The sequence below is a fragment of the Mastigoproctus giganteus genome, chromosome 3 (genome assembly GCF_048544385.1).
Source record: "Mastigoproctus giganteus isolate SK-2022 chromosome 3, ASM4854438v1, whole genome shotgun sequence".
NCBI classification, from domain to species: domain Eukaryota; kingdom Metazoa; phylum Arthropoda; class Arachnida; order Uropygi; family Thelyphonidae; genus Mastigoproctus; species Mastigoproctus giganteus.
Genome location: NC_143577.1, coordinates 230,238,868 through 230,257,319, shown reverse-complemented (window position 1 = coordinate 230,257,319; position 18,452 = coordinate 230,238,868). Strand labels below are relative to the sequence as shown.

At 34.6% G+C, this 18,452-nt stretch overlaps 1 protein-coding gene across 1 annotated transcript in view; it reads left to right on the top strand.

Annotated features, from left to right (window-relative positions):
• Window positions 1-18,452, top strand: part of LOC150088828 (transmembrane protein adipocyte-associated 1 homolog) — a 194,872-nt gene that overhangs the window by 108,171 nt on the left and 68,249 nt on the right. The window contains exon 7 of the mRNA XM_090370928.1: window positions 8,266-8,376. Within this exon, the coding sequence (XP_090227054.1) occupies window positions 8,266-8,376 (111 nt within the window). The remainder of the gene's footprint in view (window positions 1-8,265; window positions 8,377-18,452) is intronic.

Sequence of the window (18,452 nt, the reverse complement as noted above, 5' to 3'; positions counted from 1 at the left end):
ATACCAACTGGATAAATTGTAGAATTTAGAATTTAGTATTAGGGGTGAAAACTACACTCATTAGTTCAAAGGGCCAAGTATTTAGGTAACCTAAGTTGGACTTCTTTGTTGTACCCTATAAATAAACACATAGAATATAATAAAATAAAATAAAATATTAAAATTAAAATGATGATATAGCTATTTATAGATATATGGATACATTGAATGGAACGTTAACTAGAGCTAGCTCCACTCAATATCCCATCAATAATTAGCTGCAGCTATCTGTTTCTGTTTGTCATTTGCCAGTTTTTCTATGTTCAAATATACTGAGAATTTACTGTGAATATATTATCAAATTGGTTAATTACTTTAATATACATTAAATTTAGCAGAAAACTGGCAGAATAACCGCTAGCCCGATAGATAGCAGTGAAAATTAATAATACAAATAATGGAAGTGAATCATGAGTAATATACAGCAGGCCACCGTTATAACACGGTTCGCTTTATGCTGATTCGCTATAATGCTGTTCTTATATTATAACCCGTATCTGACTATAACGCTCTTTTACAGATTGCATTTTTGGCATATTTAATGAAATGTTTTCATTTGATGGAGTCGATAGCTTGAAAATGAATAGCAAAACAGCATTAAAACGTTTCCCACGCCGACTTGAGAAATTTTCCCACACTCGGTGAAATTTTCTCGCACGCTAATTTAATTGCAGTACAGTGACTTGTTACATAGTTCCGAGATCAACATTTTAAAAAATGATCAAGTATATTGCTTGTAATATTTGCGTTATATGCATTTATCCGAAGTGTCATCACTTCGTACCGTATTAGACATCACTCAGTACCGCATTAGACATCGTGCGAGACGGACAGTTTACTTGAACATTGTATCATAATTAATGCAACCAACGCAGTTACATTTTCAAAGAATTAATAATGGCCGATAAGAATGAAAAAGCAACGTCTGAGCGCAGTACGAAGACTATAGATGTAAGAAAAAGACTGAATTTGAAAATTAAATTAGACATTTTGAAGCGAATCGATTCCGGTCAAAGACAAGTGGATGTGTGCCATAATTTAGGACTTGCAACTTTAACTGTAAGAACAATTATAAAAAAAATAAAGAATTAATTTTAGCAGCGGGAAAGATAGCTGTTCCACTGCAAGCAACTAGGGCTAGGCCGGCTATTAGGATTGAAATGAAAAGACTTTAACTAATTTTATTGAAAATAATATCCAATGCAGAATTCAGTTAAGTTAAATATTATTAAAAAAAAGAGAAAGAGATTAGCCAATATGATGATCTGAAGAAAACTCACCTAAAAAAAAAAAAAAAAAAATGTGGAACCATTTAAAACTAGTAAGGGCTGGTTGAATAGATGTAAAATCCAGGGAGAAGCCGCAAGTGCAGAAGGAGCCGAAACTTTCAAAAAAGAACTTGTTAAAATTATTGAAGAGGGATATTATGTGTTATACTTTACTTCTCAACAAGTTTTTAACATAGATGAAGCAGGACTTTTGTGGAAACGAATGTCTAAAAGAAGTTTCATATTGAAAGAATATGAAAGGGATGAAGAGGTTGAAGAAATGTACACTGAAATTGAGAGTCTTCTAGATGAGCAGAAAACCCACTACACTATTATTATGGGGGACTTCAATGCTAAGGTTGGAAAAAGGAAAAACAGCGCAGAAAGAGGAACTATAGGAAATTTTGGAATTGGTGAAAGAAATAAAAGAGGTGAAAGACTTGTGGAATTTGCAGAATCTCAAGGAATGTCAGTAATGAACACTTTTTTCAAGAAAAGGGTGAACAGAAAGTGGACATGGAAGAGTCCAAATGGATTAACAACTAATGAAATCGACTTCATCCTCACTAACAGAAGATATATTGTGAATGATGTTACCGTCCTGAATAAGGTAAATGTTGGAAGTGATCACAGAATGGTAAGATGTACACTTGATATAGATGTAGGAAAGGAAAGGAAAAAACTGACTCGAGTAAATAACAGAAAGGTCTTTGAAATAACAGAGGAGGAGAAAAAGCAGTATGTACTGGAACTTAAGAACAAGTTTGAGCTTCTGCAGACTGCTCAGGACCAAGATATCGACGAGGAATATTACAACTTTCTGAAAGTGATAAAGCCCAAGAAACCTATAGGGAAACAGAAATCCAAAGAAGAAAAAATTAGTCAAGAAACACTTGTCGTGATGAACCAAAGACGACAAACGAAGAGCAAGAAAAACACTGACAGGGAGAAAATTGAGTATACTGAGTTATGCCAAGCCATTAGAAAGAGACTCACAGAGGACATAAGAAGATTTAACACAAGAAAAGTAGAACAAGCATTAAGGGAAAACAAAGGATTTAAATCAGCAGCCATGAGCAGTAATACAGAAAGACAAATGATACTGAAACTGAAGAATAGCGATGGTGTACTTATAAACAGCAGAGAAGGCATAATTCAAATAGCAGAAGACTACTATAGAGAATTATACAAGGAGCGAGTGAATGATACCAGCAGTGGGGAAGATGGATTGCAAAGTAGCAACACATACGACATACCCGATATTCTTCCTGATGAGGTAGAACATGCATTGAAGAAAATGAAGAATCAGAAAGCCCCGGGGGAAGATGAAGTTACTGTAGAGTTGTTAAAATTGGGAGGAAGAGACATAACACAAAAACGGGCAAGGCTCTTCACAAAGTGCATTAGAAAAGGTGTGATGCCTAAACAGTGGAATAATGCAATCATAGTTTTGCTGCATAAGAAAGGAGATAAATCAGAAATTGGAAATTATAGACCAATTAGCTTGTTATCCCATATCTACAAGTTGTTCACAAGGGTCATTACTAACAGATTAGAAAGAATACTTGATGAGAATCAACCGAAAGAGCAAGCTGGCTTTAGGACAGGATTCTCAACTATGGATCACCTTCACGTAATATCACAGCTAATGGAGAAAGCAAATGAATATAAAACACCATTATGCCTGGCATTTGTGGATTATGAAAAGGCATTTGACTCCATACAGCATAAGGCAATGTTCCGGGCACTGGAAAGACAAGGCATAGATATTCCATATATTATGATTTTGAAGAAAATATATGAGAGTGCTACATCCTTTATTAGACTAGACAAAGACAGTAGCAAATTTAAAATCGAGAAAGGAGTTCGACAAGGAGACACAATATCTCCGAAGCTGTTTACTGCTGCCCTTGAGGAAGCTTTCAGAAGATTAGACTGGTCGCAGAAAGGAGTCAATGTGAACGGAGAGTACCTAAACCATTTACGATTTGCAGATGACATTGTGGTCATAAGCCACGATCCCAAAGAATTAGAGGAAAATCTTAATCAGTTATGCACAGTTAGTAAGGATTTTGGACTAAAGATGAATATGGCTAAAACAAAAATAATGATGAACAAGTATGCCACGGAAAGGGAAATAATGATTGAAGGAGCAGTAATTGAAAAGGTGGAGTCATATACTTATCTGGGACAAGTTATTAGCTGTAATAATGATAAATGGCTGGAAGTCAAGAGAAGAATAAATTTTGGATGGATAGCATTCAGGAAATACAGTCACATACTGAAGAGCAATATCCCAGTCTGTCTGAAACGTAAAATAATGAATCAATGTATACTCCCCACCATGACTTATGGAAGTGAAACTTGGGCACTCACCAAAAGAATGGAAGAAAAGCTAAGAACTACACAGCGAAGAATGGAAAGAATTATATTGGGAATCAGACTGTTAGATAAGAAGAGAAACACATGGATTAGGCAGCAAACTCAAGTAAAGGACATTCTTATCAAAACTAAAGAACTAAAATGGTCTTGGGCAGGACACATAGCTCGAAGACATGATGACAGATGGACTAAGAAAATAACAGAATGGTACCCAAGAGAAGCTAGAAGAAAACCTGGAAGACAAAGGCGGAGATGGATAGATGAAATTCATGAGTTTTTGAGTAGTAAATGGATGGCCAGTGCTCAAAACAGAAGGAACTGGAAAGTTGCTGGAGAGGCCTTCATCTTGCAGTGGATTGAAAATGGCTGATGATGATGATGATGATGATTGAAAGAATAAAAAAACATGCCAGGTTTCAAAGCGGCGAAGGATCAATTGACTTTATTGTTGGCTGGTAATTAAATTGCGGGGGATTTAAAATTAATACCCCTTTTAGTTTATTTGGAAGAGGGCCAAAGTTCAACTCAAAATCAACACATTTTTCATGATTAAATTCATCAATTAAATTCATGATTTTAATTAGAATTTTAAGTTTAATTTTGATATGTAAGTAGTTACCACATAATTATATACGTATGTAACTCAGAATATTTTATATGTACAAATATTTGAATATTAAATATTTTGACCGACATTTGTGCATCTTTTCACTACTGTTTATTATTGATTAGGAAATATCCTATGGCACTGACCGCAACTCACAAATACATATGTTACCTTATGGGAATGCGGCGCTCGCTTAGCGCGGATTCACTTAGTACTCTGTTTTTACGGAACAAATTATCAGCGCTAAACGGGAATCACCTGTATGTGAGTACCAACTATTTATTTATGTAGTGAAAAGGAAGGCTTATGCCTAAAATTAAGGCGAAGAGGAATAAGGATAGTAATAGACCTCAATCTCCCTCGAATTGCTTTAATAGGTTTTGAGGTATAAAAAATTAGAGTTAGCAAGCAGAAAGCAATAGCATAGAAACAGCATATTATATAGATACTTGGGATTTACTGGGAGCGTAACTGCCTGACCTTTTAGTAAGGATCTTGGTATTATAGCATGTAGTGATATTTTATGTAAATTAGAAGAAATTTTAGAATACCTAATGTATCATAAATCCAATAATGATTAGAAAATTATCTGATATATTAGAAGTTTTTTGAATAAGATATGAAATCAAGATATTTTATTTTATAAGATATAAAATTATATCGGAAAATATATGGATAAGATAAAAATATAGAAGCTCCATGGGAAATTATAAAAATAGATCTGCATTTTTAATTTCTAATTCTACTATTTTCTGCATTATTCAACCTCATGTAGTTCAGTTAATAATTGCATTTTAATTAATTCATTTTCCCACAATTCAGTTATTAAATTAATTAAATATTTAATTGTTCACATAATAACCAAAAGTGAGAGGGCGCTGCTGTCTTTCTTCATCATATATAAGGGCAGCAACCTGGGATATAAATCCTTTTAGCTATGTAGTCCACTACAAGAAGGTATAGTTCATTTTTTATTTATTTAATTTCTGTTTTTACAGAAAACTAGTTTTGATTAACTAATTGAACTGCTATTTAAGTAAAATGCAGATCTATTCTTATAATTTCCCATGGCGCTTCTATATTTTTATCTTATCCATATTTTTCCAATATATCAGGTATTTTCTATTTTACTTGATTTTATATCTTATTCAAAAGACTTCTATTTTTATTATTTTTTTATTTTAGTTTATTCGCAAAACTTCTAATATATCAGATAATTTTCTAATCATTATTGGATTTATGATACATTAGGTATTCTAAAAGTTCTTCTAATTTACATCAAATATCACTACATACTATAATACCAGGATCCTTACTAAAAGGTCAGGCAGTTACCTCCTGGTAAATCCCAAATATCTATATAATATGCTGTTTCTATGCTTTTGCTTTCTGCTTACTAATTCTAATTTTTATACCTCAAAATCTATTAGAGGAATTCGAGGGAGATTGAGGTCTATTACTATCCTTATTCCTCTTCCTATTCGCCTTAATTTTAGGCATAAGCCTTCCTTTTCACTACATAAATAAATAGTTGGTACTCACATATATTACTCATGATTCACTTCCATTATTTGTGTTATTAATTTTCACTGCTATCTGTCGGGCTAGCAGTTATTCTGCCAGTTTTCTGCTAAATTGAATGTATATTAAAGTAATTAAACCAATTTGATAATATATTCACAGTAAATTCTCAGTATATTTGAACATAGAAAAACTGGCAAATGACAAACAGAAACAGATAGCTGCAGCTAATTATTGATGGGATATTGAGTGGAGCTAGCTCTAGTTAACGTTCCATTCAATGTATCCATATATCTATAAATAGCTATATCATCATTTTAATTTTAATATTTTATTTTATTTTATTATATTCTATGTGTTTATTTATAGGGTACAACAAAGAAGTCAACTTAGGTTACCTAAATACTTGGCCCTTTGAACTAATGAGCATAGTTTTCACCCCTAATACTTTTATTCTAAATTCTCCAATTTATCCAGTTGGTATTATAATTAAAAAATGTTATATACAAACAGATGTAATGTTCAATCATAAATTTGATGGCATTAATCCATTCTGTCACTCTTTCTCTTTTTCTATTTCTCATATTCTTCTACATAACTTTATATACAGTTATATATATATATCAAAACTAATGCTAGTAGCATGGCAAAACTGATGAGCGAAAATAATAAATTAAACAACAGGGAGGGAGAAGAAAAGGTAACAAGACTAAATTGTAGCAGAAAATCTCCAAATAATTTAGAAAATCCAATTAAAAATAATAAATTAATTTTAAAATTTAGAGCCAATTACATAAGAATTTAACGCCGCCCCTCTCGTAAGGTGCCAGTTCCAAATTACATGAAATAACAAAAATAGACTGACCATTATGCCCCATATAAATGGAGGACCACAAGGTCAATAATGGTCAGGGAATCACTGCATTTCAATCTTTAGACAAATCACCGCAAAGGCGAACCGATTGAAGGATCAGTCCGCCATCCAATCCCCTGATCGCAGCGAACGGTGGTCTTTATGCAGCGAAAAATAAAAATATAGAACAGACAGACTAGCGCTCCAAAGTAGAGCCACACCACTGACACAATGTAAGCTTAACCAGCTTATATTGACAAATAAATAAATAAAATACTATAGATGGTGGTATGAGCACACCATTAGCACATCAAACCCACTATTACCATTTGATTTACATATATTAGAATAATGAAGTAGTTAAGAAAAATAGTAAAAAATATAATACGAAAATTAAGAAGATAAATATAAAGCTATCATTAGAGACAGCAAAATGCACATTCCTCCACATGATGCCCAATGTATAACTGATATTAAATTAAAACTAATGCCAGTAGCATGGCAAAACTGTTGAGCGAAAATAATAAATTAATCATAATGATTAATCAACAGGGAAGGAGAAAAAAAGGTAACAAGGCTAAATTGTAGCAGAAAATCTCCAAATAATTTATAGAATCCAATTACGGTTGTAGTAGTAGTAGTAGTGGCATGTGATGCAAGAAAGCAAATGTATGAGCTACTACTACTACTACTACTACTACAACCGTAATTGGATTCTATAAATTATTTGGAGATTTTCTGCTACAATTAAAAATAATAAATCAATTTTAAAATTTAGAGCCAATTACATAAGAATTTAACAGCGCCCCCCCCCCCCCTTGTAAGGTGCCAGTTCCAAATTACGTGAAATATCGCAAATAGAGACTAAACTAACTACAATAAAATGAAACCAAAACAACAAAAATAGACTGACCATTATGCCCCATATCAACGGAGGACCACAAGGCCAATAATGGTCAGGGAATCACTGCATTTCAGTTGTTAGACAAATCGCCGCAGTGTTATGCTTCTGGGCCTACCTGCTCGTACTCCATGTGCGAAGCGCCCATGTTCTCTAAGGTGTTGATGTACCCTGATGAATGTGCACCTGTTGGGCTGCCTTCGACAGGGAAATACTACTTGGTACAAATGTGCAGTCTCGAGTGCACTGCCGTTGGCTTTACCATACATGAAGTGCATGTCCGCATACTCTTCGTTGCTGTAACCTTTTTTCATATTGACTATCCTTTGACAAGTACTAGTATGCCTGCTATGTCTCAGAGCATTGAGAGAGGGGAAACAGAAAGAATGAGCATAACCTAACCTAAACAAACACAAGTCAGTGGTGGATCCCAACTCTGTACAGTTCACCTTGTCAGTGGTGGATCCCAACTAGAAATGTGCAATATCTCGAAACGATTCACTTAAGGAGTTAAGTGAATTAAGTGTTTACTAGGCTTTTCTTTGCATATTGTAGTCTTTACAGTTTACCTTTAAATTATTGACTGTCACTTTTGATACACCCTGTTTATAGTTTGAGCATTTACAAAAGTATATATCAGTTTTATTTATGACTCTAATGATAGTTTATTGTTCATGTTATTATTTCCATTTAGGGAGCACTTGAGTTTAGGGAGCCTGATAAATTAAAGACACACCATCCCAAAGGTGTCTTTGTCCATGGAGGTATCTTGTTTTGGTTTGCAAGCTCTGTTGTATTTTCAGTGGTAAGACATTTTCTATAATTATTTTTTTCATATTAATTGAAGTGGTGCTCATTCATCCCATAAACATATATAAATCATCTATATTTTTATGTAATGTTTTTAAAATATTGAAATGTTTTGATATCTTACTTATCAAAATATAAAGTAAGGTGGGAAATAGCAGTTGAAGATATCCGTGTAGAATAGTAAATTGTTCTGTACCTTTTTGTTTTTTAATTATGTTGTGCTATCAGCAACATGCAGTTAAACATGGAAAGGGGTAAGGAAACATTATACTGTATGAACCAGAGCTATAATGCTCAATACGTTCTACGTTGATATCAATATTCGTAAAAGAATAAGAGAAGTTTATCTCAATATGATACATAGAACACGTCCGTATGATACTCTCCAGAAATTAAAACCAAAACAATTAAAAAATCAAAAATCTTACATTACAGTAGGAAATAATCAACAATAATTAAAAATCAAATTAACACAATTAATAACCAATTTAATGCAATTAAAAATTAAGTAAAAAATTAATTTAATGAAAAAAATTGCAAAGCAATTTTTCTTCCTGAAGCTGACAATGCTTTTCGACCGTATGTCATGATCACAGGAATAAAAATTACCGAATAGGAGTGAGCATGGAACTTAAATAGGGATTATTTGTCTTTGTGCATAAAGGACCACGAGTCAGAGATTAAATATGGCCGGCGAACATTAATAGAAGTCTCGTGCAATTTAATTTCGATGGTTTCTGCAATTAATAGTCTTTTTTTGTGTTGGACACTAAGTATTTTGGCCTCGTTAAATAAAAAAGTATGTTTTTCATTAACAGCATGAAAGGCTAATTCTGACGCTGCTGAACGAGAAGCACGAACTGAGGCCACATGTTGATTAACACGAAAATTCAGAGGAAATCGCATAGAATCCTAATAAGATGAGTTGCAATCACCACAAGAAATGTTGTATACTAGGTCATTTATTTGTGTTGCAAACGAGGAAAGAACTGAGCAATTGCTCAGTATAGTGTGTAATTTCCGTATTGGCTTGGCTACAATTTTAAATTCAGTATCTTTAAAGAATCTGTTAAGTTGTTTATGCCACTGTTCAACATATGGTACAGAAATAAAGTCTTTTTTGATATTACTATTGTTGATTGGTGTATTTTTTTGTATTCCATCCTTAGCTGTACCCTAATTCTGTCTATTGTAGCAAGTGGGTAACCTCTGTTTAAGAATCTGCTGGTTAATATTTATATTTCTGAGCCCAAAGCAGATTCCGTCGTTGAATGTTTATAAGCATTGAGAAATTGATTAAAGATAATCAATCTTTTGTAGGTGAACGGGTGATAGCTGTTATAATGCAGAAGCATACTGGTGTTTGTAGGTTTATGATAGATGTTAAATTGGATATTATTTGTGTCCCAAGTAAGCTGAAAGTTAGAAAATTTAATGACTTAGTATCTGTATTCTCCCTCTCCAATGTAAATTTGAGTCTAGAATGAATATTATTAAACGAATGTAAAATGTCTTGGATAGTGCTAGTATTGGTAATGACTAGAACATCATCTGAATACCTCCCATAGTATGTGATACGGGGTAGAAAAGGCATCAGATGTATACGTTCAATCGTTGAGAGATAGAACTCCGATGTTAGGCCACTCGGGCTTAATCCCATTGGCAAACCAAAAATTTGTTTGTATACTTTGTCTCGAAAGGTGATATAGTTGGCTTCAACTAAGAGTTTAATTAAGTGAAAAATTTCCTTAATAGGAAGCTTCGTATAATTAATCGGTGTTGAGTTATTATTTAACATATCCCAAAGAATATCTAATGTGTATTCAACGTTTAAATTCGTATATAACAAGGTAACATCTAGTGAGAATAAATTATCATTACCTCCAAGTCTACAGTCCTTAAGGTTATTAAATAGTGTATCGTAGTTCTTAATCCCAAATTGTATCGCCTGTTGTTGTTGTTATTTGGTTTTTAGGAGCATTAGCAACTAAGGCCATATTGCTCCGGGATATGCAGTGGTCATTCCCTGACCTTTCTGCATCCTCCATATTTGGTGGTGACGGGCTCGAATCATGTATCACCTGTCTAAAGGGTTTTATAATGCTATATACATGTGTGATCAAGGATGAAAATGCCGAGTTTCTGCAAGAAACAATAAGCCGAATAGGAAATCCGATCTTATGTAATTTTACCTGACTGAAAAGTGCAGGAATATTGTATGTTCTGGCCTTCGATTCCTTTAACTGAGCGATAGTAATGTAGTCGTTTTTTTGATACGTGGTTAACGTTTAATTGTATTGATTGACCAAATTGGTAAATAGTGCCGGGTCTACTTCAAAATAAGTGGAGGTAGTAGTAGTAGTAGTAGTAGTAGTAGTAGTAGTAGTGGCACTTGATGCAAGAAAGCAAGTGTAGGAGCTTATGCAGCATCAGCCAAAAAAAAAAAAAAAAAAAAAAAATCACACCATACCCTCCAAATGCCTGTCCAGTTCCTCCTTAAATTTATTTAACCTATCAACTTCCACAACGACAGATGGAAGTTTGTTCCAGCAATTAACCACCCGCTGGCTAAAGGCAAATTTCCGCACATCTATTCTACATCTATCCTTTCTTAATTTGAACTTATGTCCCCGTAGGTTCGTATTCTGAACAAGTGGGAGGATCCCATCAGAATTCAGCGTGCTCAACCCATTCAAGGCCTTATAGACCTCAATCAGATCACCGCGCAGGTGCCTAGTCTCCAGCCACTGCAATTTGCAGAACTTAAGCCTCTCTTGGTATGAGGATCCCTTCATTCCCCTCACCAATCGTGTTGCTCTTCTCTGTACACGCTCAAGCAAATCTACATCCTTCCTAAAATGAGGCCTCCAGACCTGTACGCAGTACTCAAGGCGTGGCCTGACCATTGCCTTATACAGAGGGACAATCACCTCCTTTTCCCTGCTAGCAAAATTCCTATATATCATTGACAAAACCCCATGACCTGCCCTAGCAGCCTGTCTACATTGCTCAGAAAACTTCATATCTGACTGCACAATTACTCCCAGGTCTTTTTCATTTTCTACCACCTTAAGTGTAGTACCACACAGTTGGTACGTTTCTCTGGGGTTACTTCTACCCATATGCAGTACTTTGCATTTGTCAAGGTTAAACTTCAGTTGCCACTTCTTAGCCCATCTGCCCAAATTATCTAGATCCTGTTGCAGTAGCACACTGCCATTACTGTCATTAACAACCCTGCCAACCTTCGTGTCATCTGCAAACTTCGACATTAAGCCTGATATACCTTCATCAATATCATTGATAAATATACAAAACAACAGTGGACCCAACACCGAACCCTGTGGGACTCCACTAATAACATTAGTCCACGAAGAGCAGCACCCATTGATTACCACCCTCTGTCTTCTCCCACTTAACCATCCTTTTATCCATTGTAGCAACTTACCCTTAATACCATTCTGCTCCAATTTGTACAGTAGTCTTCCATGCGCAACAGTATCAAAAGCTTTCCTGAAATCCAAATATATGATATCAAAATTATTTTTTGCATCCAGTTCCTTTGTGACCACATCATAATAACCAATCAAATTTGTCAGACAAGACTTTCCCTTAACAAACCCATGCTGTGTCTGAATTATTGCTGCAGTCTTGTCTAGATGATCCTGCAATGCATCTTTAACCAGTGACTCCATTATTTTACCCGGAACAGAAGTTAAACTAACTGGTCTGTAATTACTCGTGTCACCCTTCGAACCTCCTTTGTGAATTGGGGATACATTTGCACATCTCCAGTCCGTGGGAACCTCCCCTGAATCCAAGGATGCTCTCATAATTATGGCTAAGGGTTTGCTTAGTTGCTTTGCCGCCTCCTTTAATATAACTGGATAGATCCCATCCACCCCAGGTGCCTTTCTTATGTTTAACTTCAACAATTTCTCCTCCACTTTGCTCTCAGTTATTACAAAATCATTAAGCACACTGCTACAATTTGATAACCTTCTTCCATTTTCAAACTGTAATAATTCCTCACGTGTGAATGTAGATGCAAAATACTCATTCAGTTTGTTTGCTATCTGAGCAGGATCATCAACAGTCGAACCATCGAGGTATCTGATACAACTGACTAACTTATTAATACAGGTAGTTCTCTGTATCATGTATCACCTGTCTAAAGGGTTTTATAATGCTATATACATGTGTGATCAAGGATGAAAATGCCGAGTTTCTGCAAGAAACAATAAGCCGAATAGGAAATCTGATCTTATGTAATTTTACCTGACTGAAAAGTGCAGGAATATTCTATGTTCTGGCCTTCGATTCCTTTAACTGAGCGATAGTAATGTAATCGTTTTTTTGATACGTGGTTAACGTTTAATTGTATTGATTGACCAAATTGGTAAATAGTGCCGGGTCTACTTCAAAATAAGTGGAGGTATCTGATACAACCGACTAACTTATTAATACAGGTAGTTCTCGACTTTATGAGTTAATTCGTTCCTAGAGTGCGCTCGTAAAGCGAAAACTCGCTTTAGAGTTTTCGCTTTAGAGAGGTGTTTATTTCCAAGATAATCTTCTCTTTTCTTTATAAATTTCAATAGCATGCATAAGCATTTGTTAACAGAATGCACAAATTGCAACTAACACGATTTTCGCGGAGTAACAAGTTTATGAAGCTTAAAAAAAAAAAAATGAATGAAGAGAAGATTCTGAAAATTTATTTATGTTTTTTATATGATTTTATACGATACAGGCAGTAAGAACTGCCTGTATAATCTGGTTTATTGAGTACTACCACTATATCTCCTTTATGCAGAGATGGGGGGAAACCCCTGGTGCCGTCAGACAACTAACACACTGTATCTCCTTTATCAGCTCTCTGAATAATAATGTCTTTATTTTCTCAAAGTTTACATAAAGCTGAACTGTCATGTGTATTCAATTCAGGAAGTCGCGTCTATTTTGTTATTCACCACCTAGTTAACTTGTTGAATAAATAAATCTTTTTGTGGAACCTTACAAAGTCCAAATTTGATATCAATTACGCACTGTTTTTAGATGGTTTTCGAGGTGGTAATTTACCACCTCCAACACATGTACCATGCTATAACGCAGTACATGTGTTCCTAAAAATCTCCGCATTATGGTATTTCATGCATTAAAAACAACAGAGCTTACGTGAAAAATAGGGATAGAGGCAGTGCACTCAAAAAAAATGTTCAGTCTGGTAAGCAAAACACTAAAAAAGTTAGAAACCCAATAAAATTGCTAACACAGCTTAAACATCTTAAATTTCTAATAAATAAATAAATATTACAGTAAATATAGCACTTTATCTTGACAAGATAACTTGTATTGGTCAGAGACTATATACACTTACATAGCTTAATTAATACTGTAATATGTGCATACTAATTGATATTTCTGTTCCCTGACATTTTTTTTTTGGATTGTAAAATTTAAAACAGTAATAAAGATAAGCAATCAGTAATGATGAACATGGCACACACAAACTGCACAATTGAGATACAGAGTAACAAGTATATGAAGCTTAAAAAATAGGAATGAAGAGAAGATTCTGAAAATTTATTTATGTTTTTTATATGATTGAAGATTTCATGGAAGGGGGAAGCACATTTCACCATAATAACGTAAAAACTCACAGAATTCCAGCTATCGGTATTATTGATAATGCAATAACATCGAGTTCACTACCCATTTATAATATATTGCACTAACAGAAAAGCCCAATAAACTGGGAACCGCAAATTGTTTTTATTTGTTTTATGGTAGTGACCTCCAGAAATGTGCTCCACTGCTCATGCCTCATGAAATTTCTGTTTGAACAGAAAAATGTGAACTCCTGAAAACATGAGTCAGTCTACGGTATCACCTGTTATCTTGTGAATACAGAGAATGACAACAGTGTGTCTCCCACCAATACAACTACAGTAAATGTAAAATATAGTTCTCACACATTTGGCATTTTTTAAGCTTGGTAAACTTGTATGTATTGCTGTGCAAGTCACTACGTTCAGCCTGGTGCAAGGTTTTGCGTTCACCTGGTGTTACTCGCAGACGAAATTGTGCATGAGCCAAGAAAATCGCATTATATTCGCATTGTTCCCTAGTATATCAGTCGTGTTGGAGCAAATTCACATTGCTAAAATGTGCTACAGCAGAACTGACAGTAGTAAACTATGTTCCAACAGATTATTAACAGGAGTATACTTGGCTAACCTATTATGTCAATTATAAGATACTATCAAACCTAAAAGAAAAAATTATCCTGATAGAATATATCTTGTTTCTCCCAAACAGTGCATCAGTGTGGGTACAAATTGCTGCCTCTCTCCCCGTATTCATCAGATCTGACCTTTTCAGACTTCTTTTTGTTTCTCAAACTTAAGTTTCACTCAGTGTACAAAAATTCAAAACAAATGAAGAGGTTATATACATCATGGAAGCACTTTTTCAAATAATTTCTATACAAGCATTGAAATAATTTGAAAATTGTACCTCTCTGAATTCAGTTTGTGGACAACTTATCCATAGTTATCCATGAGTAAACTTAAATTGCTAATGTCATAATGTCATTTTATGAAAATGGCCTCACTAAACATGATTAACATCACTATAAGAGTGATTCTGCTATTCATCTAAAATTGTGCAATATCTTGACAACTGGATTGAGACTTGCTGGTCTCTCCTCAAATAACAGGTGTAAATTTTCATGTGTTTACTTGGAAGTTTTCCTCCATAACATTGCTTGGCTACTCACTTATACTTAATTCACTGATTGGCATTTGCCCAAGAAAACAATAGAGATCATCTGATGAGAGACCATTAAGTATTGAAACAGCTGTTATGACAGTGCTCTGAGTTTTAGATAAATAGGAGACTCACCTTTATGATGATGCTATTTGCATAAAACGATATTAGTAATTTAGGTGCACTTGTGGTGACAATTTCATCTCTAATTTTCATTCTCTCTCTCTCTCTCTCTCTCTCTCTCTCTCTCTCTCTCTCTCTCTCTCTCTCTCTCATATTCATTGGGGAACAAAGATAGAAATTGAATACAGGAATGTATACATACAAAGGGTACTAGGAAAGTTTTGCAATACAGCTTTGTTTATTTAATTTTTTCAAAGTAATTTCCTCTACATTCAATACACCTCTCCATCCTCCGAAACCAATCTTTAAACCAGTTCTGCCAAGTTTCACTAGGGAGTAAAGCACACTCGTTGTCCCAAGCCCGTAGATGGTCCTCATCACTGGAAAATCGCCTCCCTTTTAGCTTCATTTTCACATGCGGGAACAGTGCAAAGTCGCAGGGAGCAAGGTCTGGACTGTAGGGAGGGTGCTCGAGAAGTTTCAGTCCTGTCGTGGTCAAATATTCGGTGCAGGCTTTGGCGCGGTGAGCTGCAGCATTATCGTGATGGAGGTACCAGGTGTCCATTCTTGACTTTGGCCGCAGGTTCTTCATAGATCCAATGACTTTAGGCAGGCATTGTTCAGTATACCACTTAGCTGTGACTGTCTTCTGCGTGTCCAAAACGACACGTTCCACAATTCCACTCGATTTGAAAAATACAGCTATCATTTTCTTCTTTACAGATCGGGATTTTCTGACAATTACGGGTGTGTCGTCATCATCAAAGACCCAAACTTTGTTTTGAGCCTTGGTCGGCAGATCGTAATAGTACAGCCAAGTCTCGTCACCTGTCACGATGTTGTTCACATACCGAGATTGTCCCTTATCAAACTTTTTTAACATCTCCCGGCACCAAGTCACACGTCGTGTCATCTGCTCTTCAGTCAGTTGATGCGGCACCCAGAGAGAACAAAGTTTCTTCACGTGCAAATGATCTTGCAGAATCGAACGAATTGCTGGTGCATTTAGGCCCAAAGTATCCTCTATCTGTTGGTAGGTCACTCGCCTGTTTTCGTCAAGCATTTTCCTCACAGCAGTAACGTTTTCCTCCGTAACTGACGTTCGTGGCCTTCCCGGCCTCTCAGAATCCTCCAGAGTGAAATTTCCCCTTTGGAATTCTCTATACCACCTGAATATCGTTGTACGATGTGGACAATCATCATCTAGTGCAAGAGTCATTTCTTCTAAGCACTGGTCTATGGTTAAACCACGCACGAAATTATACCGCAAAACTGTCCTTATCTCATTTCGTGACCACGATGCCATCGCAAGCACTTTACACTCTCACTACTAATGAATAACTGAGCCCATCGACTTGGCGCGGCGGCTACTATGCACGTATGAACATGTCTCAACATGCAGCAAGAAGCAGCTTACTGTGATTCATTGTTGCGTCATATTGCAAAACTTGCCTAGTACCCTTTGTACAGTTTTCAGATACTGTCTTTTTATTATTTATAAGCTTAAAAGCTTCCTATATAGTTGCTTATTTGTGGTACTTTTATGAGAAAAGCATTACCGTATATGTTATTTATCCAACATATGATATTAAATACAATAACATTGTAACATATTTTGATATATTTTTAGTTTAGGATATTGATTGAATATAGAGTTTCTGCATGGTGGTCCCACATGCATTTCAGCAGTTCAACAACATCTGCATATTAGTGCATGTGTAGGGCCTGTGTATTATGAGCTTGCTATATCAATCAAAGATTGATTTTGAATTCTTTCAAATTGTGTTGCATTCTGAAATGAATGTCTTCTGTAATGCTATTTTCAGTGATCTTTATTCAGTGATAATGCTCCAAGCAGATTTGAGCTGCTGAAATAGAAAACTTTATTAGCCTGTAAAGCATAAACAAACATAAAAAGTTGATGTTTCTAAAATTTAAAAATTAGTATTTATTTTACATCCCCCCATAGTTTCGTAACCCCCCATAGTTTCGTACCACTAAAGCTATACATTTTGCTCTTTAATCAAGGTTTTAAAAAATATTTAATTAGAAAATAGTTTTCAAGAAAAAAAATAAATTTGTGTAAAAAAATACTAAGAGAAACCATTAAAAAAGCAAGAAAAACAAATCTTCCTTAATATACTAAATGCAACCTTATCTTTGATACTGTTTCCTCAGTGTTAATGATGATAAGAAAATATTGGTAAAAAATAATAATTAAGCTACCCATGCTGTTTTTAAATAGTTTTCAAACCGATCAGAACAAATTGGTTATTATAAAATACAGATGTGTAATTAATTTAATTTTGATAAATGAAAGTTATGGAGCTGCATCTCATGCCATTGTGACTGCCAGAATTTTAGAGAAATGATGAGCATGTGTGGAGCAAATTCATAAAAACACTAAAAAGTGTTTTACACTAAGAATTATATTATGCTTTCAATTTAAAAAAAAAAAGTGTTCGAGCCTTCTCTTTGGAAAAATTATTAACATGACAATGTATTATCAATGTATTCACAATTGAATACGTTGATAAGTTTTTTTAGGTCACCACTGGTTATATAAAGAATATGCTGGAAAAATCATGCATTATCAAAAATATAATCCCTTCACATATTTTTAGTTTAATGTTCAAAAAAATTAATATACTAAGCTGGAAATTGGTTCATTAATTTCCACCATAGAGGGATTGGATGTATATAAGAACTAGGAGAAAAAACCACTGAAGCCACTATTGGGCTTACAATGGAAATATTGTACTGTGTGCAGAAAGACACTGAAAATCACTTAAGTTCACCTACCATTTTCATTTTGACTAACAACTGCACATCAGGTTACTTTGTAATCACATTATATGTCAATAAAAATACTTATACCTAAAATCTGGGGCTGATAAGAGGCAAGAAGGGCTAATAGTAACATTTAAAAAATATTATAAATTATAACAAATGATTTATCTGACATAAGGACATACATAAAGTAATACAAATATCATTAACACAATTGAAAATTGTATGATATATCAAAATGTCAAGAAATACAATTATATATAAATACAGTAGAACCTGGATAAGAAGTTTTCCAAGGGACTGGAGGTTTAAAACTTCTTATGCTGGAAAACTTCTTAGAAGGGAAAATGACCTAAGAGTATGAAATATTAACTACACAAATAAAAA